This window comes from Schistocerca americana, chromosome 2, assembly GCF_021461395.2.
Source record: "Schistocerca americana isolate TAMUIC-IGC-003095 chromosome 2, iqSchAmer2.1, whole genome shotgun sequence".
NCBI classification, from domain to species: Eukaryota; Metazoa; Arthropoda; class Insecta; order Orthoptera; family Acrididae; genus Schistocerca; species Schistocerca americana.
Window position 1 is genome coordinate 174,279,761 of NC_060120.1, and position 27,909 is coordinate 174,307,669.

Here is a 27,909-nt window from a genome sequence, read left to right on the forward strand (position 1 = left end):
GGTAGGCAAAAGGGTAATGGTCAGTGGACACTTTTTTTTTCCTGTGACAGGTGTATTAACGTTCTTGAAAAGTTACAAGGAACTGAAGCGGTCAATTGTATAGCAGGAAGGGGCTTAGCAAGGAAGTGTACCTGTGGGCCGGTATTCATGTCCCACTGTGGCTATAATGCGTCTGATTCTGTGTTATCCCTATATCATCGTAAGTAAGCTGAGTAATACCACGGTTTCTTCTACCTCGACTATCGACCAAGAGTTCTCGTTCCCCAGTGTTAACCAACTTGCTCTCCATGGAACGTTTGTACCCTGCATACGTTAAAAAATCAACGAAACTCACGTTCTGTAACAATACGTAAACTTTTCTTTTCTTTTCTTTACATTTTGTGACTGGATGAACAGTTTTTGACTGTACTTTATTTGTGCACGAGATAAGTCTTTCTTTCCTGAAACAATAGCGGTAGATACCCTTTCAGCATCCTAATCAGACCTAGAACATTGCTTTTCTTAATAGTGCAATGCCAAGATTTGTTACTCACTGTTTCACCTCCTTATACTGCAAATTGTGAAGTGCTTGAAGGCTATAATACCTTCAGATTAAATAAGATAGTAAATAATAGTTTTATTAGTAATGGTAGTAAAATGCTGTTAATACTAATGGAATCTGGATCACATGTTGCAGGTCATCAGTCTTGAAGGCTGGACGGATATTATGTATTATGTACAGGATGCCCATTCGTTTTGGGACTGGATATATTTCGTATTGCTCATTGTGGTAAGTATGTTATCAAATTAATTTTCCTTCTGCTTTAACTCTTTCGCTTTTATTGGTATTGGATTTTATGTTGTCTTCATAACATATTAACTTATTATCTCTTGTTAAGTTATTGGAATTTAAATAGATGAAAAATATTGTAGCTGTGTTTAAATTTGTACCCTCGCTCATAATGGTAACATATCCGCTAGACTAGATTATTTTCAAATTACTAAACACAGGTATACAATATTTCAAAATGAGCGTAAGAAAAATAAAGTAAATTACAAATAAGACTGGTAGACTTAGGAAAGGACTTTCGCCAGATTAATCTCAACTGGTTACTGTTCGTATTTTTTCGTTACGAAGCTAAGTGATAAGCTTCCGAGTATTCTCAGTAGAATTGTCCAAAACATTGTCGTCTCTTCTCCAGAAGAAATCTAGAGAATAAGAATGTGAATTCGCGGGGAATGGGCTAAAGACATCCTACTAGAAATATAACACACAGATTGCCTGCGATACCTAATATGTTACTCTTCAAAAATTATTTCAGAGTTCCTCATCCCCTTTGCCTACTTGGGTAGTTAACATTGCATTTTACGGCAGAAGTAAAATAATCATTTTCTGCATTCCCCTGTTACTGTCAACATTATTTCAGTTGACGTGGAGATGGTGGACGTTATGAACTGAATCAATAAAGCGCGTATTAGTGTACTGAGAACAAATGTCATGGCGGGGAAAGAAGTAAGAGAAGCTGAAAGCCCAATTTTTTCTGCTCGGTGTTCCGTCGTTTAAATTAAAATGCCAGCTCTCGACTGCAGGGCAAGGTAATGACACTAGATGCTTAAAAGTGCTGTCGAAAGCCCTGATTTCTCTATTATTAGAAGATATAGCTTCAGAGATAATAAACTTAAAATGTAAAGAATATTTGTTTAGGACATTTTATAGAAAATTTAAATTGCCAGAAATCTACATTAAAAGAGTTGAGGAAAAATGGAAATTAGTTATTATGCGCAGTTATACCTAATAAATAAACGAGGTACTTACGCGAGAATCATCGAGGAAAAATGCTGTGTTCCACAAAATAATGTTACCCGAATGACCTACAAATCAATTATCAATGCATTATATTTCTTAGAGTGTGATCGTAAATTCTGTAAGGCAGTTTATGAATACGAAAAAGCATATTAACATTGTTTTGACTTTGATACCAGCTTTCTTCACCATTGCGTACCCCGACGTAACGTGACCTGTTTGTGGTTTTATAACCTGAAGTTTTTCTGAAAGGTAGAGTGTCTACCATATCTACAGGTGAAATATGTAATGATTTCCTCTGAAAGACTGTTCGTTCACAGCTCTGACACATATGACAGGTCTTATTTCTGATGTAAGCATCTGCCAGCCTCTTTGAAAGGTAGTCGCCTGTAGCGGTGATGGTTATAACGATTTAGTTTCTTTTGTCTCGTACATGCCCTTCATCCTGCAGGAGGAGCATTGCACAGAGTCTAAGGCGTGACTCAAGAAGCAGCAGATGGAAGTTTTTCCAAAGCTGCAAAGACTGTACAGAAACGTTTCCGTAAAGCATAGTTCACAGATTTATTTCCCACTCTTTGTTGCCCTTGAGAACCCACTACTCTACGAATCCTGTCCATTACTGCATTACTAGCTATTATGTGGATGGCAGAAAGCAATGTATATAGACATAAATGATATTTCATTTGCAGTTTCAGAAGATTTGAATCTGTTCTTTTTTGCAGATGATACAAGTACAGGAATAAAAATAGTACCAGTACTCATACTGAATAAGCAGCTAGTTGAATATTTGAAAACATCAACTGATGGTTCAAGACAAATGGATTACCACTGAATTTTGAGACGATTCAGTGCATACAGTTCAATACTTCTCATAGAACTCCACAAGCTATAACAACTGGTTACGCAAACAATGAAATACAAGAAGTAGGAATTTTTAAGTTAACTGTAATCACAGCCGTAATTTGAAAACCCACTGCCTATAATTAATGAAGCCTCTTAGTTTACTTTGCACATGATCACCACTAGGGAGAATTTTAGAATGGAGATGCTGGTTTATTTTACATTTTTCTACTCACTAATGAGCTGTGCAATGATTGTGTCCGAAAACTAAACGTACAGGGAGAATACTTTCAGAATGCCAGAGCATGTTATAAGAAATATATCACTTGTTAGCTCTAGAACACCCTGCGGAGACATATTCAACAGAAGCTGGGTATTTTGACAACTACTTCATAATACGTATATTTATATGTGTCCTTTTCCTTTAGAAATACTTCTTTCTTCTCGGAAAATAGTGAAAAGCATGAATATAACATCAAATAAAATGGAATCTATCAAGACTTCAATGGGAGAATATGGGTACATATGTATTAAACAACGTTTACTGATTAATTTCTCGTTCTCGAGGTACACAGCCATGTAGAACTTTTTAAAGGACATCATACTCTTCGCTGACTATATAAATTATTCTTTGACAATTGTTATTTCGGCCTTTGGGTTGTTTACAAGTGGTACTGCAAATGGATTTGCTTGAGCACATGTCAGACTTTAAAATCCTCTCACATGTGTGCATGTCATCGTCAAACATAAGCTTTTTCAGTGTAGAAATAGATTAACATCAAACGTGCGCGAAGCCGTTTACACCGTGATATGATGTAAATTTCGAGTAATAATATGGTTTTCGACAGATACACAATCTGATCAAAAGTATCCGGACACCCAGTGTAATGCAGAACTGACCACTAGATGTAACGAGAGGCGGACCCGGCAATATAAAAGGTGGCGAGGAGTTCTGTTCTGTCAGAGGACAGGCAGTAACAGCAGAATGAGTCAGCCAGGAGAGAGCACTCACCTCGAATGTGTCACCTGAGTAACAAATCCATCAAGCAAGTACAATACAGCACTAGCTGTTGATAAAACTTTCGGGATGTGAGGTTGTGGTCCAGGAAACTCTTGTGTTCCTGACGTTTCGTCCATGACTGCGCTGGATATGCTCAGAGGCTGTCCACCGCTGAGTCTTACCAACTCGGCAAGATTCAGCGGAGGAGCGCCTCTGAGGATGTCCAGCGCAGTCCTGGACGAAACGTCAGAAACAGAAGAGTTTCTTAGACCACGACCTCACATCCCGAAAGGCTTACCAACAGCATTGTCATCCGGTCGTGTAAGTCTTCATTCTACACTACAGTACTTCTGAAGCTGCCCATGTCGACTGTGGGTGATGTGATCGTGATGTCGATATGAGTAGGACCAACCGCAGCTAAAACAACACCAGGGGGCTCATATAAGGACCTCATATACTGACGGACAGGAGCCATAGAGCATTGCAGAGCGTGGTTGTAAAAAGCTGCGTGAAATCAGTGGAGGGAACCCCTTATGAGTTCCTCATCTCTACCAGTAGTCCAGCTAGCACAATCACTATGCGTAGAGAATTAAAAAGCAGCTCCTCATAAGCCACACGTTTCTGTAGTCAATTCTCATCATGTGTAGTGCCAACAGTCAAGAACAGAGGACGTGGAGTTACGACGTTAGGCTCTGGTCCCCTTATTGCTGCTAAGAAAACGCTAAGTGCGGAAGGATACAGCATTGTACGTAGGTTGCAACTTAAATAGTGGCAACACTGCTGTGGAGACACTATACAATGGAATCTACTATTGTCGCTGATAGCACACGTTGTTGACATTCCTACCTTACCTCCGAGCAAATGAATTCGCCCGTCCCACGTCACTGGCGTGCGCACAATCGAGGGAAACATAGTCACTTGTGAGCGAGCGGTCTAATGTAACGGTGTCACTATGTTATCGAGACAGGAACAACGGAGAGAGGTTGAATGCGCCAGAGGTCGTACAGCACGACAGTGTCATCACGGTCTTCAAGAGGCGTGCGAAAGAAGCGGCGACCCTTTCTGCCCAATCCACCCATCATTTTGCACGACAATGCGCTGGCGCATACAGCGCAAGCTGTGGCTGCTCTGTTCAGTCGATGGGACTGGGAAGTACTGTGCAATCCATCATTCTCCCCGGACTTAAGTCCTTGTGACATTGATTTGTTTCCGAAGATGAAGGAACCACTAGTGGCATTCGCTTCGGAACTGTTCCAGAGATACGACAGGCAGTAGATCACTCCATTCGCACCATCAACAGAACAGGTTCTGCTAACGGTATACTAATCCTTCCACATAGCTAGCAACGGGTTCTACGCAACGCTGGTGACTACTCTGAAGGACAGCAATAGGTGCAAACATGTAACTCTTTTGTATCGGCTGTGAATAAATAGTTGCCACTATTTAAGTTCCAATCCTCATATACTTGCTTTAGTGGACGAGGAGTTTGGGGACGGTAATTGTTTATATAAGAATGGCAATACAACCTGTCACAAAGCACCTTGTGCGAGGCAATAGTTTGAGGACAATGGTTTGAGGACAATAACATTCCTGAAATGGACTGGCCTGTCTAGAGCCCCGACCAGAACCCAATGGAACACCTTTGGGATGAGTTACCACGCCGCTTTCGCTTCAGACCCCAGCATTCGCTGCAGCGTCCAGCATCATCTGTTTTCAGCTCTTGAGGAAGAATGGTCTGCCCTTCTTCCACAGACATTCAGACCCTTCACCTAAAGTGTCCCCAGCTGAGCTGAAGACGTCATGGTGAACACGCACCATTTTTAGGGAAATCACGGAAAACCTAAATCAGGTTGGCCGGAATGCGAGTCCAGTGTGCTAAGCACTGCGTCACCTCGCTCGGTCCACTAATAGGTGTCCGGATACTTCTGATCAGTTAGTCCATCTGTAAGCAGTAGTGCACCCATTGCTGAAGATATTTCGAAAATAAAATAAGTTATTTGGCGTGTGTCGTATATTGGTGGCTGTACCCGGCGATGGCGTGTTGCCGCAGATCGGATCGTTCTTCATGATCAACCTGTGCCTGGTCGTCATCGCGACGCAGTTCTCGGAGACGAAGAAGCGCGAGATGGAGCGCATGCGCCTGGAGCGGGAGCGCTTCCGGTCCAGCAGCACGCTCGCCTCCAGCACCAACAACTCCGAGCCCACATCCTGCTATGCAGAGATCGTCAAGTAAGTTGCAAACTTGAAGCATCTTAATAAAAGTTTTTCTGCACACACTCTATCGAATTGGGCGAACTAGTGTCAAGTGGGTGTAAGATTTTAAAACTGCCATTATTTGTTTAGCTGATTCGATGACCTTAAAGACATGTCGTGCCTGAAGAACTAAATATTATAGGACAAGAACATTCACAAATCTTATTGTATCTTTGTGCTGTGATAGGTGTTTAACTAACATATTTTTACAGAATGAGATTTTCACTCTGCAGCGGAATGTGCGCTGGTATGAAACTTCCTGGAAGATTTCAGTCCCTAAATTTAAGGGCAAACCCAGTCAGAGGCAGGTAACATTAGTTGTCTCCCCCCCCTCCCCCTCACATATGTCCAGAAAAATCATCAGAAACTGAAGTCATATCCTGCCCCACCAAAAAGACATGTGTTAGTTCAGTATGAGTTTGAAGAAAGCCAGAACATGCAGCGGACATTGACTTGTACTAAATGTACATAGCCATAAGTCATGAAATGTCAAAACTATTTCGTCATTCACCGTGAAATTAACAATGGTTGACCACCTTACCTCAGGTGCTGAATATGTCCTTGTCTACAGGGTGTTACAAAAAGGTACGGCCAAACTTTCAGGAAACATTCCTCACACACAAATAAAGAAAAGATGTTATGTGGCATGTGTCCGGAAACGCTTAATTTCCATGTTAAGGCTCATTTTAGTTTCGTCCACCTAAGCTCAATGGAGCACGTTATCATGATTTCATACGGCATACTCTACCTGTGCTGCTAGAACATGTGCCTTTACAAGTACGACACAACATGTGGTTCATGCGCGATGGAGCTCCTGCACATTTCAGTCGAAGTGTTCGTACACTTCTCAACAACAGATTCAGTGACCGATGGATTGATAGAGGCGGATCAATTCTATGGCCTCCACGCTCTCCTGACCTCAACCCCCTTGACTTTCATTTATGGGGGCCTTTGAAAGCTCTTGTCTACGCAACCCCGGTACCAAATGTAGAGACTCTTCGTGCTCGTATTGTGGACGGCTGTGATACAATACGCCATTCTCCAGGGCTGCATCAGCGCATCAGGGATTCAATGCGCAGAGGGTGGATGCATGTATCCTCGCTAACGGAGGACATTTTGAACAATTCCTGTAACAAAGTGAAGTCACGCTGGTACGTTCTGTTGCTGTGTGTTTCCATTCCATGATTAATGTGATTTGAAGAGAAGTAATAAAATGAGCTCTAACATGGAAAGTAAGCGTTCTCAGACACATGCCCACATAACATATTTTCTTACTTTGTGTGTGAGGAACGTTTCCTGAAAGTTTGGACGTACCTTTTTGTAACACCCTGTATATGTGTCTGAATGTTGTGGAAGTCAACATACTAAAAAACAAGTCTGTGACTGTCACCGTGGAGTGTGTTTTGTTGAAGTCAGTCTTAATTCGAGGCTGTGAGAGTGTGGTGTTGTGTCGGCAGGTACGTGGCGCACCTGTGGCGGCGCGGCAAGCGGCGTCTGATGAAGAAGTGGCGGGTTTGGCGCTACCGCCGGCAACAGCGCCGCCAGGCCAAGGCGGGCGCCATCTCCCTGCAGCACTGCGGCAACAACGGCGCCGGTACGACTCCCGCTGCAACCCCGTATGGCATATACTATAGTCGAAAAGGCGTAAGAAGCTTCCTGACAGCACGCAGCCATCAGCACTGTTGCCAGCTTTCAAATGTGATACGTAAACGGCTGCAGGTGAAGACCACAGCCAATATGGAGATGTGATAACACTGAGGCATTGCAATACAGACATTTACAAAATTGCATTACGGTACTGGTCGAGGTTGTCATGCAAAGCTACCGCGACCAGCCCATGGTGACTGTCAGGAATCGGCTTACGCCAACTCAACTATAGTCTGAGTTATAAACTATGTTGCAGCAACTCGTACGATTGTCATTTGGTCGTGTCAGTACAGTCTGAAGTACCAATGTTCACCGTTTACCACACAAATAATGACGATTACTTGACATTGTCAGCCATATTGGTGATAATTTCAGAATCAAAACACGGTTGTTCGTCTATAAGCTCACATAAAAATATACAGTAATTACTAGTTTCAGCAAAATTAAGTCGCCATCTTCAGATCATTTGCATACGAAAAAAATATATGGGGCCAATGCATTTTGTCGACTGTTCACATTAATTAGATGCAAACGTAATGTACATACAGGAACAATTATGGAAAATTCTAACATAAAACCAATATAAAATGCACACAAATTCAAAGTAAATTAGATAAGGTTAGATTAGATTTACTTTCATTCCAATTTATCTGTAGTGAGGAGGTCTTCCAGGATGTGGAACATGTCAGAAAAACAACAATACATGACAAATATTTACAACTAAAACAAATAAGCTAATGTACCATTCCACAGGTCCCAAGTGGAATGATCGTCATTTTTTAATGAACAATATATGAAAGTCATTTTACAAATACCAATGCACTGAATTTAAAATAAAAAAGTTTTTTATTTATTTATAAGGTAATAAACATGTAATACAGCTACTATAATACTTATTTACAATGAACACATTACTGCACTGAAATGGTGCAGAAGTTAGATTGTACTTACACACACACACACACACACATTTACAATGAACACATTACTGCACTGAAATTGCGCAGAAGTTGTATTGTACTTATATATATATCTATACAAATCTGTTGGTTTTACTGAGAAATTCATCAATGGAGTAGAAGGAGCTGTCCACCAATAAATCCTTTAGGCTTCTCTTAAACTGAATTTCATTGGTTGTTAAGCTTTTTATGGCTGATGGCAAGCTATTGAAAGTGTGTGTTCCTGAATAATGCACACCTTTTTGTACAAGACAAAGTGACTTTAAATCCTTGTGAAGATTATTCTTATATCTAGTATCGATTCCATGAATTGAGCTGTTGGTTTGAAAAAGTGATATATTTTTAATGACAATTTCATTAAGGAATAAATATATTGAGAATCAGTAGTTAGTATCCCTAGTTCCCTAAACAGGCTTCTGCAGGATGTTCTTGAGTTCACACCACATATAACTCTTACTGCACGTTTTTGTACCCAGAAAACTTTAGCTTGGCTTGATGAATTACCCCAAAAAATAATCCCATATGACATTATGGAATGAAAGTAAGCATAGTATGCCAGCTTTTTCATTTTTATATCCCCTATGTCTGACAAAATTCGCATTGCAAACAGAGATTTGCTAAGACGCTTCAGCAGTTCTGTGGTGTGCTCCTCCCAGTTGAATTTATTATCAAGCTGTAATCCCAAGAATTTAACACTGTCCACTTCTTCTATCTTCTTGTCATCGTATGTTAGACATATACTCGTGGGACACCCCTTACAAGTTCTGAACTGCATGTAGTGTGTTTTTTCAAAGTTTAGTGACAAACAATTTGCTAGGAACCAGTGATTAATGTCCACAAATATTTTATTAGCTGATCTTTCTAAGACTATGCTTGATTTGCTATTTATTGCAATGTTTGTATCATTGGCAAACAACATGAACTTGGCATCTGGTAATGTTACTGATGAAAGGTCATTGATATACACAAGAAAAAGTAAGGGCCTTAAAATGGAACCTTGTGGGACCCCACATGTAATTAGTTCCCAATTGGATGATGCCTGATAGCTTGATACATGTCTCTTTCCTAATAACACCCTTCGTTTCCTGCCAGAGATATAAGATTTGAACCATTTTGCAGCATTTCCTGTTATACTGTAATACTCTAATTTACTAAAAAGGATATTGTGATTTACACAGTCAAATGCCTTTGACAGATCACAAAATATACCAGTTGCCTGCAATTTTTTGTCTAACGAATTAAGCACATTTTCACTGTAAGTGTAGATAGCCTTCTCAATATCAGAACCTTTCAGAAATCCAAACTGTGACTTTGACAGTATGTTATTTGAGATAAGATGGTTATAAAGCCGACTGTACATTACTTTATCGAAAATTTTTGAGAATGCTGGCAACAGTGAAATTGGACGGAAATTTGATGATATTTCCTTATCTCCCTTCTTAAACAGTGGCTTAACTTCAGCATATTTCAGCCATTCAGGAAATATTCCACTGATAAATGACTGGTTACACAGATAGCTTAATATGTTACTCAGCTCAGAAACACATTCTTTAATTAACTTTGTTGATATTTCATCATACCCACTAGATGTTTTTCATTTTAAAGATTTTATGATGGACATTATTTCTGTTGAGGTAGTGAGGGTCAAATTCATATTATGGAAGTTGCTTGAAATTTCTGGTCTGAGGTATTCCATAGCAGCATCTACTGAACCTGACAACCCCATCTTTTCGGTAACAGTTATAAAATGTTTATTAAAAAGTTCTGCAACACTATACACATCTGTCACCAATGTATCATTTACTCTTAATGGTATTTGTTCCTCTTCATGTCTGGTTCTACTAGTCTCCTCCTTCACTATATCCCATATTGTCTTTATTTTGTTATCTGATATGACTATCTTTTCCTTGTAATATATTTGCTTTGACATCGGTATTACAGTCTTTAATATTTTGCAGTATTTCTTGTAATGTGCTATAGCATCAACATCGGAACTGTTTCGGATTGACAGATACAGTTTTCTTTTTGTTTTACAAGATACCCCTATTCCTCGAGTAATCCATGGCTTTTTTGTAGACTTTGCTCTAACCTTGGTAAGTTTTGGGGGAAAACAGTGTTCGAATAAGTTAAGCACTTTATTAGCAAAAGTGTTATATTTTTCATTCATGCCATGAGCACTGTAAACATCAGTCCAGTGAATGTCTCTAAGGAGTCTCCTAAAATAATCAGTTTTTGGCTTATTGATTACCCTCTTGAGCTCAGATTTAACAGATATTATATCCTGTTCAGTATTAACATTTAACTGAAGGAATTGCATGTCATGGTCTGAGAGGCTATTGACTATTGGTTTTGCAATATAATTTTGTACATTGGACTTTTCTATAAAGATATTATCAATGGCTGTTTGTGAGCAAGTGGCTACCCTAGTGGGGGACTTTACAGTGGAAATTAAGTTGAATGATAGTGTTACTAACTCAAATAAGTTCTTATTGGGAAAGTCTTTAAGGAAATCTACATTGAAATCACCAGCAACCACTATTTCTTTGTTTTTGGTTGTTAAATGGGCCAGTACAGCTTCAAGGCGGTTTACAAACAGATTAAAGTTACCTGCAGGTGCTCGATATACACTTAATATTATGAAGGATTTTTTGTGAAATTCTAATTCTGTTGCACATGCTTCCATATGCTGTTCTAGGCAAAATTTATGAATGTCTATGTTCTTAAATTTATGACAGTTCCTAATGAATGTGGCAACTCCTCCTTTCTCCATTTCTGATCTACAAAATTGAGATGCTAACCTAAACCCTGTAACACTTATAAGTTCTATACCAGTGGTCACATGATGTTCAGAGAGGCAGATTATGTCAGATGGGTTTGAAGACTCTAATTCATCTATGCAGATAGTTAATTCATTAACTTTATTTCTCAGTCCTCGAATATTTTGATGCAATAAAGATAGCTGACATTTCACAATGACTGAGTTAAAATTTGGTAGAGTTATAATATCTGCTGACTGTTGAAAATTCTTAACCAATAGCTGTTTATACTGATGTAATAAGCTGGAATTATGTTTTTTGATTTCTTTCTCAAACTTACGGTTTGTCTCAGTTCTAACCTCTCTTAAAATTTGCTTTCTTTCTGTCCTCCCTACCCTAAAAAAGGGTCTTTTCTGAACCCTATAACCACTGGTATTTTACCACTCATGACAGTGCCTCCCCCCTTTAACTTTCCTGCTATTTCCTCAGCCAGTTTACCCTTCCCCTTCCTGTTGAGGTGAAGGCCATGCCTAGTATAATCCCACCTACTGAGAGAATCAACAAGAACCACACCAATGTGTGACCCTGCACCCGACATAAGCAGCCGTTCCAGCTCCAAATTAACTCTCTTGACAGAAGAGTTCAAATGAGGTCGGTCATGGCGCCCAAGAACAGATACAAACTCAACACTAGTATGCTTCGATGCTGATGCAATCTTCGCCAGGTCACACTTTATACTGTACCCAGGATATCTGTAAATATACCATATAGAGACGATATTCCATAGTACTGTCTCTCATCATACGATAATAGAATAGCTGTGCAAACAGTGCGCAATAGTCACAAATAAAATACGTAATATGTCTATAAAATTCTTTCATGTTGTGTCCTTGTTGACATCTGTTAGGAAACTTATGAGGCAATCGTCGGAATACACTATGTTTCCAGGTAACACCAGACGACAGGAGTCTTTTACAACATACAGTTATATCTTCGAAACAGAATGTAAAGAATTTTGCATTTTTTATAATCTTCATTCATACAAAAATCTATAAAAGTAAAAGGATTGTTACAAGAATACTTTCACTGTATCACGTATCAGTCTTATGGAGATTGTTACCAGATATATAAAGCGTTGCCGGCCGAAGTGGCCGAGCGGTTAAAGGCGCTACAGTCTGGAACCGCACGACCGCTACGGTCGCAGGTTCGAATACTGCCTCGGGCATGGATGTGTGTGATGTCCTTAGGTTAGTTAGGTTTAAGTAATTCTAAGTTCTAGGGGACTTATGACCACAGCAGTTGAGTCCCATAGTGCTCAGAGCCATTTGAACCATATAAAGTGTTAAAGTATTAACGTTATAATAACGAATTCTTAGTATAAAAAGTTTAAAATTATGAAAACAGTGTTGTGTGACTTTATTACATGCGAGTGTAGACTCTCGTATAATAATGTGTCTTTAATTATTTGTATCGAGCAGCTCGAGGTCTAGGTTATGGTCCAACGCATTAAGTCTGTTATCTGAGTCATGGTCTAAGTTACGATATGTGTTTCATATTCACTAATTATACAAAAGTTTCGGACCAAACTTCATCTTCAAACTTAAAAAGCGAGAGAAGAGTTCCAAGACGAAACCATAAAAACAACACAGGTGGCATGTTGTTATTACATATATAATACAAGCTGGTGAGCTCTATTTTAATCTACTGCAGCACCTTCCAGCGCTATATCACATACCGTTATGTAACAGACATGAATATATTAAAAAATCATTAGTGCAGTACACACAAAAACAACAGTACAAACCTTACAATACCAGGTATAAAACACACTGGTGAGCTCTTTTTCAATTTCTTGCAGCGCCTTCCAGCGTAATATGTTGAAAAAAAGGTGTCAATGCAGTCAATAACGAGACCATTACAAAGCTTACAATAGCAGGTATCAGATCTCATTAATATCAATAAAACTACTAACTTCATAGAATATATCAATTAATAATACTCCAAAGATATAATCGTTTGTTGTAAAAGGCAGCTGCCATCTGGTGGCACCTCAAAACACAATATACGATTATTCCATTGAGTGCTTCTCATAAGTTTCCTATCAGATGTCAACAAGGACACAACATGAAAGGATTTTATACACGTCTTGTGTATGTATTTTATTTGCGACTATTGTGTACTGCTCACACAGCTATTCTCTTATTGTATGACGAGAGACAATACTGTGGAATATCGTCTCTATAAGGTATATTTACTACGAATTTGTCTGCATTTTGTGTTGGTTTGATGTTAGAATTTTCCATAATTGTTCCTTTGTGTATATAACAGGTGTGTCCAATTAATATGAACAGTCGACGAAATGGATTGGTCCTTAAAAAACAATTACAGAAATGAAATAAAGACGGCAATTTAATTCCGCTGAAATGTGTAATCATGGTATATTACCTCAATAATAAGAAGATAACCGTGTCTACAAACAATGATCTTTGCCGCTCGCTACTAGTGCTGCGTACGCGCTCAGGGCACTTGCCCCTTACCGCGCCCCTCACATCGGCCACCAGTTGGCATCTGACACCTAGCGGCCTCGAGTCTTCCCAACACTTAACGGGAGCCTGACATTGCTGACTACCTCTGTGTTACCATTTCCGTTGCACAAAGCCTTGTGCCAGGCAGTTCTGAGGGAGCCGTTACATTAGAGATTCGTGTAGTGTTGTAGCAATTAGTTCTGAGATGTGTTCCTTACGACGTGCAATGAAATTACAGCAGCGCATCGATTATCCGAAGGCACTGCGAAATCGGGAGGTTTGGGGAGGGGGGGAAGAGATTTTCGGATAACCGATCGTTTACGAAAACATGTACCAGTGAAAATATGACTGTGAAACAAAGAAACATTGAGTTAAGAACAAAGCTATATGCAGGTGGTGAACCATAATCAGGTAGAGCAGTGGATAAAGTCTGGCACTGAAATAATCTGTGAAGTCAGTTCCGAGTCTAAGTCTAATTTTTTAACATCCTAACTTCAGATTGCGTGATGTGATATGTAGCTTCTTATTCGTTGTACAGTGACTACAGCAGGCGTTATACAAAAGACGTGCAATTGTTTAGCACTAATGAAGAAATTGTATTACAATCGTAAACGTTACTAACTCAGTATTTGGCATTTCCCGGGGTATGTGTTTATTTAACTTCTATTAGTGCATCTCCTCCTTCTCCCTTCTTCCTGTCCATCTTATATTGCCCTCTCTCTGTCCACCTCTTTCTCCACTCTCTCTCTATCCATTTACCCCACCCACCACTGTCTGGCCATTTCCCCCGGGACCTGTCTTTGTCAGCTAATCACCTCTCTCTTTCAATCAACTCCTCCCCTCACCTATGTCCTCCCCTCCCTATGTCCATCTCCTCCTATCTCCTCCGCACCTTTTCAAATTGCATCTCCTTCTCCCCATCTCTCTGTCCACCTACTCCTCCCCCATCTTTCTATCCATCTCCTTCCCCCTTTCTCTCTCCATTTATTCACTTTCTCTGTCCATTTTCCCTCCCCTCTCTCTATCCCTCTCCTCCTTCCCCCTATCTGTGTCCATCTCCTCCTCCCTCCTGTCTGTTTCTATATCTCTGTCTCTCCCACTTCTCTCTCCACATTATCACCCTCATTCCAATCGAAGGTTGCTTTTTACCCACGGCTTTGACCATATACACATATGTCACATATATTTAACGTATATCTACCCCGTTTTACACATATTTGCATACGTAAATCTGGCGAATTTAGGCCTGCTGTGTCGTTTTCACTCAAATGAATGTTATCGACGCCACATCTCCTGAACTGTGTGTCGTCTTGGAGGAACATTCAGTGGTATATGTGAATATTGTCTGCAAACTATATAGAAAATAGTGTTATAAGTAAAGAAGTAATCAATTACAAGGTCATGCCTAATGCGGCAGTTTTATTGCGTGAGCAGCAGAATACAGTGATAAGTTTTTTTCGTTCCATCGTTTCGCGGGAAGGGGGGGGGGGGGGAGGGAGAGGAGAGTGTTGGGGTATGTGAGCGAGAAGAATTATCATAAAGGTTTGAATTATGCGTAAAGTTTGTTGCAAGTCAATAAGCGTTCTCATTCTCAAATAATGGATGAATGTAGTCTGGCTATTCACGCGTTGTGAGAGACGCTACTTTTTCAGGCCCACATCTCCCCTTTTAGAGATAGATGGTTCTTATCCGCACAGTGGTTCTTTTCAGACAGTAAACGATATGTGTACCAAGGCTGCTTCAAATCGGTCAAGCTGTTTAGGAGGAGATGTGGAGCATACATACGTACCCACATACATACATGACATACGCTTTAATGAAATGTATTGATTCTACAGGGCTATTACAAATGATTGAAGCGATTTCATAAATTCACTGTAGCTCCATTCATTGACATATGGTCACGACACACTACAGATACGTAGAAAAACTCATAAAGTTTTGTTCGGCTGAAGCCGCACTTCAGGTTTCTGCCGCCAGAGCGCTCGAGAGCGCAGTGAGACAAAATGGCGACAGAGGCCGAGAAAGCGTATGTCGTGCTTGAAATGCACTCACATCAGTCAGTCATAACAGTGCAACGACACTTCAGGACGAAGTTCAAGAAAGATCCACCAACTGCTAACTCCATTCGGCGATGGTATGCGCAGTTTAAAGCTTCTGGATGCCTCTGTAAGGGGAAATCAACGGGTCGGCCTGCAGTGAGCGAAGAAACGGTTGAACGCGTGCGGGCAAGTTTCACACGTAGCCCGCGGAAGTCGACGAATAAAGCAAGCAGGGAGCTAAACGTACCGCAGCCAACGGTTTGGAAAATCTTACGGAAAAGGTTAAAGCAGAAGCCTTACCGTTTACAACTGCTACAAGCCCTGACATCCGATGACAAAGTCAAACGCTTTGAATTTTCGGCGCGGTTGTAACAGCTCATGGAAGAGGATGCGTTCAGTGCGAAACTTGTTTTCAGTGATAAAGCAACATTTTTTCTTAATGGTGAAGTGGACAGACACAATGTGCGAATCTGGGCGGTAGAGAATCCTCACGCATTCCTGCAGCAAATTCGCAATTCACCAAAAGTTAACGTGTTTTGTGCAATCTCACGGTTTAAAGTTTACGGCCCCTTTTTCTTCTGCGAAAAAAAACGTTACAGGACACGTGTATCTGGACATGCTGGAAAATTGGCTCATGCTACAACTGGAGACCGACAGCGCCGACTTCATCTTTCAACAGGATGGTGCTCCACCGCACTTCCATCATGATGTTCGGCATTTCTTAAACAGGAGATTGGAAAACCGATGGATCGGTCGTGGTGGAGATCATGATCAGCAATTCATGTCATGGCCTCCACGCTCTCCCGACTTAACCCCATGCGATTTCTTTCTGTGGGGTTATGTGAAAGATTCAGTGTTTAAACCTCCTCTACCAAGAAACGTGCCAGAACTGGGAGCTCGCGTCAACGATGCTTTCGAACTCATTGATGGGGACATGCTGCGCCGAGTGTGGGAGGAACTTGATTATCGGCTTGATGTCTGCCGAATCACTAAAGGGGCACATATCGAACATTTGTGAATGCCTAAAAAAACTTTTTGAGTTTTTGTATGTGTGTGCAAAGCATTGTGAAAATATCTCAAATAATAAAGTTATTGTAGAACTGTGAAATCGCTTCAATCATTTGTAATAACCTTGTATTTTTAAGCGAACACTCCAGAACAGCATAATCCAGTGAGTAGCTAAATGCATGGAGATGCAGGTAGATCGATTTAGCAACTACTCAAAAGACAACGACTTTTTTAAAAAAATACACGGTCATTGATAGTGTATTTAAAATATTGCAACTCATCACAGTAACTGAATATAGTCTCCATGTTGATAAGTTTCGTAATTATTTCTGTGCAGTCTTTACTTACGGTATAGGTATCGTCTGGTGCAGATCACGCAAAGCAGAAGAAAACAGAACGTCCGTCAAGATACACTGCCCAACAGAGCTTGAAACTCTGCGCCAAGTAACGTGATTGACTGAGAAGGCTCTATTCTCAAAATACTGCGTGAAGACATGTTTCTCTATACGCAGCTAAAGATAACACTTCTGTAGCAGACGAAAACATGGACTGCGTGATCTTTGAATCATTCGTGTGGTTTGCGAGTTGCGCATTGATGCATAACATGGAAGACGTTTATAACAGATGGCTTTCAACTTCTTCCTTCGATCTAGCTTGTCAATACAGACTAGTAGATACCCGAGAAACATATTTCTACAGTTCTAATATTTTTCTTACTCGGCTGTCTTGTTCAGTATAGCTCCATACGCAGTAGAATTCTTTCATCTACCACAACTGTGTCGTCTTCAACTGTGATGTTTGTCAAGTTGTTAAAAGTCTTCTTCTTCGATCCAACCACATTGCTTTGTAAAGCGAACTCAGTATTACGTAGGCAAAGATATAATGGCTTAAATTTACCGTCAGCATTTGCACGCTTTGTGATTTTATCACTCTCCTCTTTTTATGTTTTATTATTTTCTTGTCACCTCGAAATTAAATAGGAGAGGCGAAAAACTGTAATATAGAAAATTTTTGCTTATCTTTCCTTGTACTCTTCTACAAGCAACATACTAACATTCTTTCCTGTAGGCGCTATAAATTAGTATTATGCCTCCGTAGGAAGATCCCGTCCCCCCCCCCCCCCCCCCCCCCCACCACCACCACCAAACGCTGCTCTACAATTGTCACTTAATATAAGCTATCGGTTATATTCGTAACAGAATCAACATAGCTTCACCAACGAAGGCATTCATTCAGAATGTAGAGTCTCGAGAATGGATTTTGCAAGGGGTTGATCGACAAGAGTTTGTGCTAAATGGAATTCGGTCCATTGACGGAGGTTGTTATCACTGTTCTCTCTACTGACAGAAACCTTCCTACGTATCCCAAGATCAGCAGAGCCCTTCCAGCTATGTAACTTCTTCGCAGCGACTTCACCCTAACACAGTGGCTGCCTCCGTCGACGATCGCTTGTCTTGCCTAAGCCATACCGTCTACTCAGCAACACCTCAGACATCTCCGTATCATTGCTGTTCAGCCGTCCAATTCCGACGGATGACCACATGTTTCTGACTCTATCTCTGCCTGCACAGTTCTCTGACGACGGACTACATGTTTATAACTGCTCTCTGGACCCCAGGACCTCTCGATTTTGTTCATCTTCGCTCCCATCAGTCCCAGACGTGACGCAGGGTCTAAGACCTCACATCGCCATATGCTCTCCTTCTGCTTTATTCTTCAGCCATTTTTCGGAGGATGAGGAGGGAGGATAAGAAGCAGTTCCCTATAAGGTAAAGAAAAGCTTTCTAAGCCTTTCATTCTCTTCCTATGACGCATCGCTTCTCCCACCACAAGCTCTCTCTCTCTCTCTCTCTCTCTCTCTCTCTCTTTCTCTCTCTCTCTCTCTCTCCTAATTCTTGCCCCTTGTCTCTAAGGCCATGGCCTCTGTTACGTTACTTATTTCTCATCGTATAAACACAGCCTTCATTAACTCTGTTCATTTATTTACTCCATTATCCTCTAAGGACACCCTTCATAAATTCTGTCACATAACTTCTTGAGTTATCGCCTAGCCCTTGCCTCGTTAAGTCTGTCTCCTAGCTTATTTTACTGGGGTTCGCGCCTCCTGACCACGACCGCAAGGTCCCTCGGTCAATCTGTGACTGCTTCTCTTGCTATGCGCAGACTCTGGCTTTGCTTAAGTAATTTCAATATTGTTTGCAGGACTTGTGTTATAGCTACTCGCACGACAATAGGTGGATGAGTAAGGTTTTTCGAGCATCCAAAGGGCCACATTCGCCATATTTCTCTGAATTTAAAATATTACAGACTAGGAATGTAAACATTAAACAATAAAAGCTATGGATCAAATATTTTCAATATTTCTTTTAAAAATTGTTTTTATTGTCTACAGAATGAATCTGTACTGATGCAACAAAACTGGGGAGGTTTTTTAGGTATATTTTCTCAGTACTTTGTTACTACGGCTCCATTGTGTTCGGTGACTCGTAACAGAGAAATAGTGTAATTACGATTTCTTCGGTGAACCCAGCTTTCTTTGTTTCCTCCAAATTCCTTTACAGTAACGAATAAGCATGTAATATTCAATTGCCAAACAGTACAACATAAAATACACAGTAATCGAAGAACTTTTACACAGATGTCAAAACTGCTGTGATGTGGCTGCCTTCGCTGCCATTACAGCTTAGCGTAATTTCGATTTTTGCCGTTCTCATACTGCACTAAGTAAACCTTCACACGATACGCATATCGGTAAAGTCTTCTTCAGTAAACGTAACCATATTGCTGCATTCGACTGTTAAGTTACAGTTAACACTGTCGGAAAAATAAACCAGAGACAGACCAGTGCAGAACTGAATACAAGTTTGAGGCCTGGGAGTGAAGTGGTCTTTTCTTTTGTCAACAGAAACTATTGTGAGTACTTGGAACAAGCTCGTTTGCAAACAACATACAGCGCATATCGTCCACATTGACACAGATGTGCATATATTTTTAGTGAAATAGACATACAAAGATAAATGGAACGGAGAGAGGAGAGGTGGTAAGGAGTCAAACGAAATGCAGTTATTCTGTAACAAGTCACAGTAGACCACAGATTGAGTCAAGTTAAATCGTCTTATGAAGTTCTGGGCTGTATTTATGTTTTTAGAACGTCTTACTTCCCCTGCCATAATAATTTCACCTCAGTGAACAGTGGAAGTCATCTTTCTTTCTAATGTCATGTGCTTTATTCCAAACGCTACTTCGAGAAATACTTGTAATGGCCAAACGTGGTAAAATCAATTACACAATTTTTTACTCAAACTATTATTAGCCGAAACAATACTAAAAACGAATCAGAGACAGGTGTTGACATCGTCGCAAAGTTTCGAGTTTCAGGAATAACGTCTCTGTCTTACGCTGACACGTGAACCTTTTCTGTTTATATCTTCACAAGGCACGTGTAGCATTAATTATAACCCTTCTTAATAAGTGCTTCATATTTTGTTATAGCCTTCTATTGCAAACAAATCATTTAAAAAATTTTGCTGTTCCACTCTGTGTTGCACATCAAAAGGCTGCAAGACTCGTCCTCACGAGATGCAGACACGCTATAACACTATTAAAGTACACAGGGGAATGAATGTTCGAAATACCGTCTGCCACAGTATGTAGACGGTGACACACAACGACGCTACGTACAACTTACGTATGAGAGTCCAGTGCATCCGCCCCCCACTTCTCGTAAGTGAATTATAGCCAGTTTGCCTGCCTCGCATCTTGCAGACTTTGCCCGAATTGGTTTCTTCTCCGTCGGTCGCGGCCCAAACTCTTGTGTAGTAAACAGTACATAATAATATGTCAAGTGTAGGTTTCAATGCTTAAGCATAATAAGAATCGTAAAATGTTAGGATGCCAACCAATCTTGGTTTATTTGTCCACTCGCAAAAGTATACAACGATTTTTAGAGCATCTCTATCGTTAGTGTTCTTAACAAAAAAATGTTCAAATATGTGTGAAATCTTATGGGACTTAATTACTAAGGTCATCAGTCCCTAAGCTTACACACTACTGAACCTAAATTATCCTAAGGACAAACACACACACCCATGCCCGAGGGAGGATTCGAACCTCCGCCAGGACCAGCCGCACAGTCCATGACTGCAGCGCCCTAGACCGCTCGGCTAGTCCCGCACGGCTCTTAACAAAACTCCCGATCATTTATCATTAGTTCATGGGCATCGCAAAAGTCACAAAATACTTCACGTGATCTGAGAATCAACATGGGACCGTACAAATATGCTTTCCGAGGCAACTTTAAAATTGGACGTCTTTACGTGGAATCAAACTTTACACACTAGTTCGTGTGTTGCCACCTTGAAAACCGATCGTAGACTGCCTTGGATTAACGCAACATCGCACATCATCCGAGGCAATTTTTCAACAAAGTATTCCGTCTTTACATGAGATCAGATATTATACACGGATTCATGTATTGCCTCCTCAGAGACTGTAGACTATAAGTGATCTACCTCAGCAGTTTGACGCCTCCCCTCTCAGGGTACACTTCTGATTGTCCCATCCCTTCCATCAATGAGCGCAACAGTAACTAAAATTTGCAATTATCATATCCTGATGAACTGAGCAATACCGAAGTTATTGTTAACAAGTTCTCAGTGCAAGTAACGCCATCAGCACGGTTGGAGCTGCATATTTAAGCAGTCAACATAAATAACAAAAAATTCGCTACTTGGCGCCCAGCGTTGTAGGTGAATCCCCACAATCTCTGTCTGTTCCAGTACGATATTGCTCTTATTCATCCGGCCGTTCCCACACTATGTGAGCATCTGGCGCGTCATTCGATGAGTTTGTTTGTGACCCTACTTACTCGCTAGTCTCCCGTAACAAATCTTTCTATACTGTGCATTAAAACATAGCAACAAAAATGTAATAAACATGGGCAGGGATGTAGCATAAACACCACAATGCTCAGAAGTGCAACCTTAAAGCCTGCTCCTTACGCTGCTGTATTTTCTGTCTTGGCGCTACTACTCCGACGTTCAACAACGCACCATTTATCATGTCCTCAAAACTTTACACGGTGCAACACAGTCAGGCATGTTGCTTTTATTTTCGGAAGGGGGCGTTGAGATTAAAACGCGATGACACCTCTGAAGTCCTCCCACTTAAAGCGGAATCAGATGACTGGATGCCGGATTTTTTTTTTTTTTTTTTTTTTTTAACGTGACAATAGCAGACGCTGTCTCGTGGCGACAAAGAAAATCTCGCCGCGCCGTGCCGTTGGGCCCCCGGAGACGGACGGCAGGCTCGCATTGAGCGAGATTAATGCCCGTCGCCGAGGTTCCGGGAAAACGGTCCATCTGTCTCCTCGAGCAGACGCGCCGCCGTTCCCAGAACGAGCTTTACACGGCGATCAACTCGCTCTCGAGTACAAAAGAATAGCACGTTCGCTCCTCAAACCAGCCACACGCTCAAATGCGCTCGGCTGGTGTCAACACTTCATACTTCACTAACCAAAGCCGCCGTTGGCAGGCGGAGTAAAACCTTCAAAATCCCCGTTTCACTAGATTAAGCTCGTACTCGAGGATGTACTACAGTGTATAAAATACAGTTATCGAAAGTGCAACTGTTATCTCACGAAGCACAAGTCCGTTATTTATCAAACTTTGTGCAGATAGTATTAAATACACTATTGGCCATTAAAATTGCTACACCACGAAGATGACGTGATACAGACGCGAAATTTAACCGACAGGGAGAAGATGCTGTGATATGCAAATGATTAGCTTTTCAGAGCATTCACACAAGGTTGGCGCCGGTGGCGACACCTACAACGTGCTGAGATGAGGAAAGTTTCCAACCGATTTCTCTTACACAAATAGCAGCTGACCGGCGTTGCCTGGTGAAACGTTGTTGTGATGCCTCGTGTAAGGAGGAGAAATGCGTGCCATCACGTTCCGACTTTGATAAAGGTCGGATTGTAGCCTATCGCGATTGCGATTAATCGTATCGAAACATTGCTGATTGCGTTGGTCGAGATCCAATGACTGTTAGCTGAATATGGAATCGGTGGGTTCATGAGGGTAATACGGAACGCCGTGCTGGATCCCAACGGCCTCGTATCACTAGCAGTCGAGATGACAGGCATCTTATCCGCATGGCTGTAACGGATCGTACAGCCACGACTCGATCCCTGAGTCAACAGATGGGGACATTTTGCAAGACGACAACCATCTGCACGAAAAGTTCGACGACGTTTGCAGCTGCACGGACTATCAGCTCGGAGACCATGGCTGCGGTTACCCTTGACGCTGCATCACAGAAAGGAGCGCCTGCGATGGTGTACTCAAAGACGAACCTGGGTACACGAATGGCAAAACGTCATTTTTTCGGATGAATCCAGGTTGTGTTTACAGCTTAATGATGGTCGCATCCGTGTTTGGCGACATCGCGGTGAACGCACATTGGAAGCGTGTATTCATCATCGCCATACTGGCGTATCACCCGGCGTCATGGTATGGGGTGCCATTGGTTACACGTCGCGGTCACCTCTTGTTACAGTGACGGCACTTTGAACAGTGGACGTTACATTTCAGATGTGTTACGACCCGTGGCTCTAACCATCATTCGATCCCTGCGAAACCCTACATTTCAGCAGGAGAATGCACTACCGCATGTTGCAGGTCTTGTACGGGCATTTCTGGGTACAGAAAGTGTTCGACTGCTGCCCTGGCCAGTACATTATCCACATCTCTCACCAGCCGAAAACGTCTGGTCAATGGTGGCCGAGCAACTGGCTCGTCACAATACGCCAGTCACTACTCGTGATGAACTGTGGTATCGTGTTGAAGCTGCATGGGCAGCTGTACATGTACACGCCATCCGAGCTCTGTTTGACTCAATGCCCAGGCGCATCAAGGCCGTTATTACGGCCAGAGGTGGTTGTTCTGGGTCTGATTTCTCGGGATCTATGCACCCAAATTGCGTGAAAATGTAATCACAGGTCAGTTCTAGTATAATATATCTGTCCAATGAATACCCGTTTATCATCTGCATTTCTTCTTGGTGTAGCAATTTTAATGGCCAGTAGTGTAAGTAACACTTTCCTAATGTGCTGAGAAATATTATTTACTTGGTCACAAACCGCCTTTCGGTTTGTTAGGTCACCATCAGTTGACAGCTGAATGTCGTAAACACGGATAAATGATGAGCGGTTTTCAAAGATTTTGCTTATACAACAGATATAAAAACGACGACATATACAATGCCTAAAAGGGAAAGTAATACATTTTTATGTCACACAGGAATAGTTACATTTAACTAAAAATGACACATAACGTTTCTAACGTCGATATTGTTACTTTTCACAACTTAAGAAAAATAGATTTTAATTTACGATTGTAGTCTAATATATGTGTACCTGAATCTTAATTTAAGACACGGGAAAAAAAAATACAGTTTAATCATTTTAATACTAAGCTGGCATTCCGTGTCATATGTTTTGATTTCAAGTATTTGCAGTTGGATATTCTTTCTGCGTATCTTAACAGTATGTGACACGTTACATGCCACATCCTATTGATGATTTTTTCTTAAAAGATGTTCTGCAAAGGTTGAACCTATCTTTCGTAGGCTCTAGCTTCTCTCATGTTCTGAATAATGCCTCGGAAATCAAGTTATCAGAATATGAGAGGAGCTGTGGAGTAAATCAGACCGATTTGCAGAACATCTCAAAACAGAAACCACACGTGCGATGTAGATTGTGAAGTTTTTTAAGCTTTTAAGAAAATCAGAACGATGACCCTACTGAAAATACTTCACATCAATAGTTATATGATACAGAATGTCAAACTCAACTTTCTTTTACCCCACGTTTAAATTAACTTTCAATTCTATAAATAGTAGATTACAGTTGTAAATTCAAAAATATCTTTCATCTAGAATGAGATTTTCACTCTGCAGCGGAGTGTGCGCTGATATGAAACTTCCTGGCAGATTAAAACTGTGTGCCCGACCGAGACTCGAACTCGGGACCTTTGCCTTTCGCGGGCAAGTGCTCTACCAACTGAGCTACCGAAGCACGACTCACGCCCCTTACACACAGCTTTACTTCTGCCAGTATCTCGTCTCCTACCTTCCAAACTTTACAGAAGCTCTCCTGCGAACCTGCAAGGTTTCTCAGTTCTCTCACATGTTACATTGATGTAATTATTTTTGTCTCTTCGGCAATTTCTTTTTATTAAACCCGATAACTGGTGGTACTGCGGTATTCTCTGTAATCCTCGTACTGCCGTATTCTCTGTAATCCTCGCATATTTGACAGTTTCATTCTCACTTCTCCAACACTTTATCTGTTCAATCTCTCTGCGTGTAGCAAGCTTCTCTCATAAGATTTCTTGAATATGTCGAACAAGAGAATTTTAATACTTTTTTTTACTATAATTCTGCAATTAATGCAGAATTCCAAGCATTTTGGCCAAACCTTAGCTTGGACTCAGAATTCCAAAATTTAATCTTGAGAAAACGTTTATTGAGTTTATATAAATAAGTGTACAAAATTTTATAATTCCAGCCTTCATAGATACTGAGAAATAGGTACACAAATTAAAAAAAAAAAAAAAGTAAAAGAAGCATCATTTTCCGGAAATGCAATTTAAAATCCAACTTAATATTTTTTCTTATGTCACCTCTTCAGATTCCTTGTTTCTGCCTTTTTCTTACGTCACCTCCTCAGATTTATTGTATTCTGCCTTCTTTTCCTTTACCAGGTCTTCAATTGGCTTTTCAGCTGCAGAGAGGCGCTGTAAATTTATTTTTCTTACGATGCCTTGCGCAAAATTTCCTAACTTAAAGCCAATTCTCTCTCATACCTTCATCCTCCCAACATTCTCATCATCAAATTCAAGAACTGCATTATAAGATGCAATTCTGGACTAAATAGGCCAGTGGCACAAGGAAAAACAGTAACTGTTTCTTCGTGAACGAAGCAGCTGGTTTGTTATTGTTTGTAAGATACGGAACAAGGTCACAGGTGACCTACAAAACCAAAGAGTGAATATCACAGCCGTCTAGAAGTATCTCGTGTAATTATGCTTAAAAGTAATCCACGAAATCGTTGTTCACCGAGCTAGTACTCAAGTGTTGCTTCAAAAAGTGGGCGTGGCAAGAAGGTCGCGTCAAACATTTAATTATTTTTCAGCCTCTTCGGATGGAATTTGATCATTGAAACTTGCTGTCCACTTGTTGTTCTACTAATAACTAAAAGTAAACTGAAAATTGACATTTTCTCTCAGTATCATAAACATTCCCACTTAAGGGCAGTTATGTTGGAGTGTCAGGCCATGGACATTAAACGAAAGGAATATGTGTGTGTTGCAGGCATGCTGCGAGCCCACGCGCACCACCACCACCACCACCACCACCACCACAGGCACGGGCACGGGCACGGCCACCATCACAGCAACCACCACCACGGGCACCGCGGCCACCACTCGCACCACCACCACCACCACCATCACCACCATCACCACCACCACCACCACGCGGCGACGCCGCGGCACGAGCACCAGCCGCCGCCCCCGCCGCAGGCGCTGCCGCCGCCGCAGCCGCCCCCGCAGCAGCAGCCGCCGTCGGCCGGGGACCGCGCCGCCCCCGACTCGGCCGACGTGGACGCGCCGCCCTCGCCGCGCGGCCTGCTGCGCGTCTCCTCCGCCACCAACGGCTGGGACTCCGCCTCCGTCGCCGGCGACGTGAGTAGCCTACTCTAGCCGCGACTCACACAGACACTTGTCGAATCTCTCACCTTATTGCTCTGTAGATTACACGTCGCCTAATCTGTGGCTGGTCTGATGCAGCCCTCTTCTTCTTCGTCAGTTCTTAATCTCATAGTAGCACCTATACCCAGCATCTTTTCCTCGATTATTTGTTGGATATATACCCTACGATTAAAAAAATGATGCACAACAAAAAGTATCCGAATGGAACGTAAATCGGTACCTACATCTACATCTACACCCATACTCCGCAAGCCACCTGACGGTGTGTGGCAGAGGGTACCTTGAGTACCTCTATCCGTTCGCCCTTCTATTCCAGTCTCGTATTGTTCTTGGAAAGAAAGATTGTCGGTATGCCTCTGTGTGGGCTCCGATCTCTCTGATTTTATCCTCATGGTCTCTTCGCGAGATATACGTAGGAGGGATCAATATACTGCTTGACTCCTCGGTGAAGGTATGTACTCGAAACTTCAACAAAAGCCCATACCGAGCTACTGAGCGTCTCTCCTGCAGAGTCTTCCCCTGGTGTTTATTTATCATCTCCGTAACGCTTTCGCGATTACTAACTGATCCTGTAACGAAGCGCGCTGCTCTCCGTTGGATCTTCTCTATCTCTTCTATGAACTCTATCTGGTACGGATCCCACAACGGTGAACAGTATTCAAGCAGTGGGCGTACAAGTGTTCTGTAACCTACTTCCTTTGTTTTCGGATTGCATTTCCTTAGGATTCTTCCAATGAATCTCAGTCTGGCATCTGCTTTACCGACGACTAATTTTATATGGTCATTCCATTTCAAATCACTCCTAATATCTATTCCCAGATAATTTATGGAATTAACTGCTTCCAGTTGCTGACCCGCTATATTGAAGCTAAATGATAAAGGATCTTTATTTCTATGTATTCGCAGTATATTACACTTGTCTACATTGAGATTCAGTTGCCATTCCCTGCACCATGCGTGCAGGTACATGTGATGTACAAGTATAGGCAAACAAGTGATTGAATGTTCAGATAAATTGGATGATTTATTCAACAGAAATAACTTCCCAAATTGAGCGTGTCAATGACGGGTTGGCCCTTATGCAAGTAGTTATTCGGCTTGGCATTGGTCGACAGAGTTGTTGGACGCCCTCGTGAGGGATATCGTGCCAAATTCTGATTGTCGCGTTAGATCATCAAAATCCCGAGGGGGTTGGAGGGCCCTGTCCATAATGCTCCAAACGTTCTCAATTAGGGAAAGATCCGACGAAGTGCTGGACAAGATAGTGTTTGGCATACGCTAAAACTAGCAACAGGAACTCTTGCCGTGTGAGAGCGGGGA

General features: G+C 41.5%; 1 protein-coding gene across 1 annotated transcript in view; it reads left to right on the forward strand.

Annotated features, from left to right (window-relative positions):
* Window positions 1-26,646, forward strand: part of LOC124593852 (voltage-dependent T-type calcium channel subunit alpha-1G-like) — a 324,472-nt gene extending 297,826 nt beyond the window's left edge. Inside the window, exons 6-10 of the mRNA XM_047132199.1 lie at window positions 677-769; window positions 5,674-5,852; window positions 7,334-7,470; window positions 26,192-26,243; window positions 26,631-26,646. Coding sequence (XP_046988155.1) covers window positions 677-769; window positions 5,674-5,852; window positions 7,334-7,470; window positions 26,192-26,243; window positions 26,631-26,646 — 477 coding nt within the window. The remainder of the gene's footprint in view (window positions 1-676; window positions 770-5,673; window positions 5,853-7,333; window positions 7,471-26,191; window positions 26,244-26,630) is intronic.
* The last annotated feature ends 1,263 nt before the right edge of the window (window positions 26,647-27,909 follow it).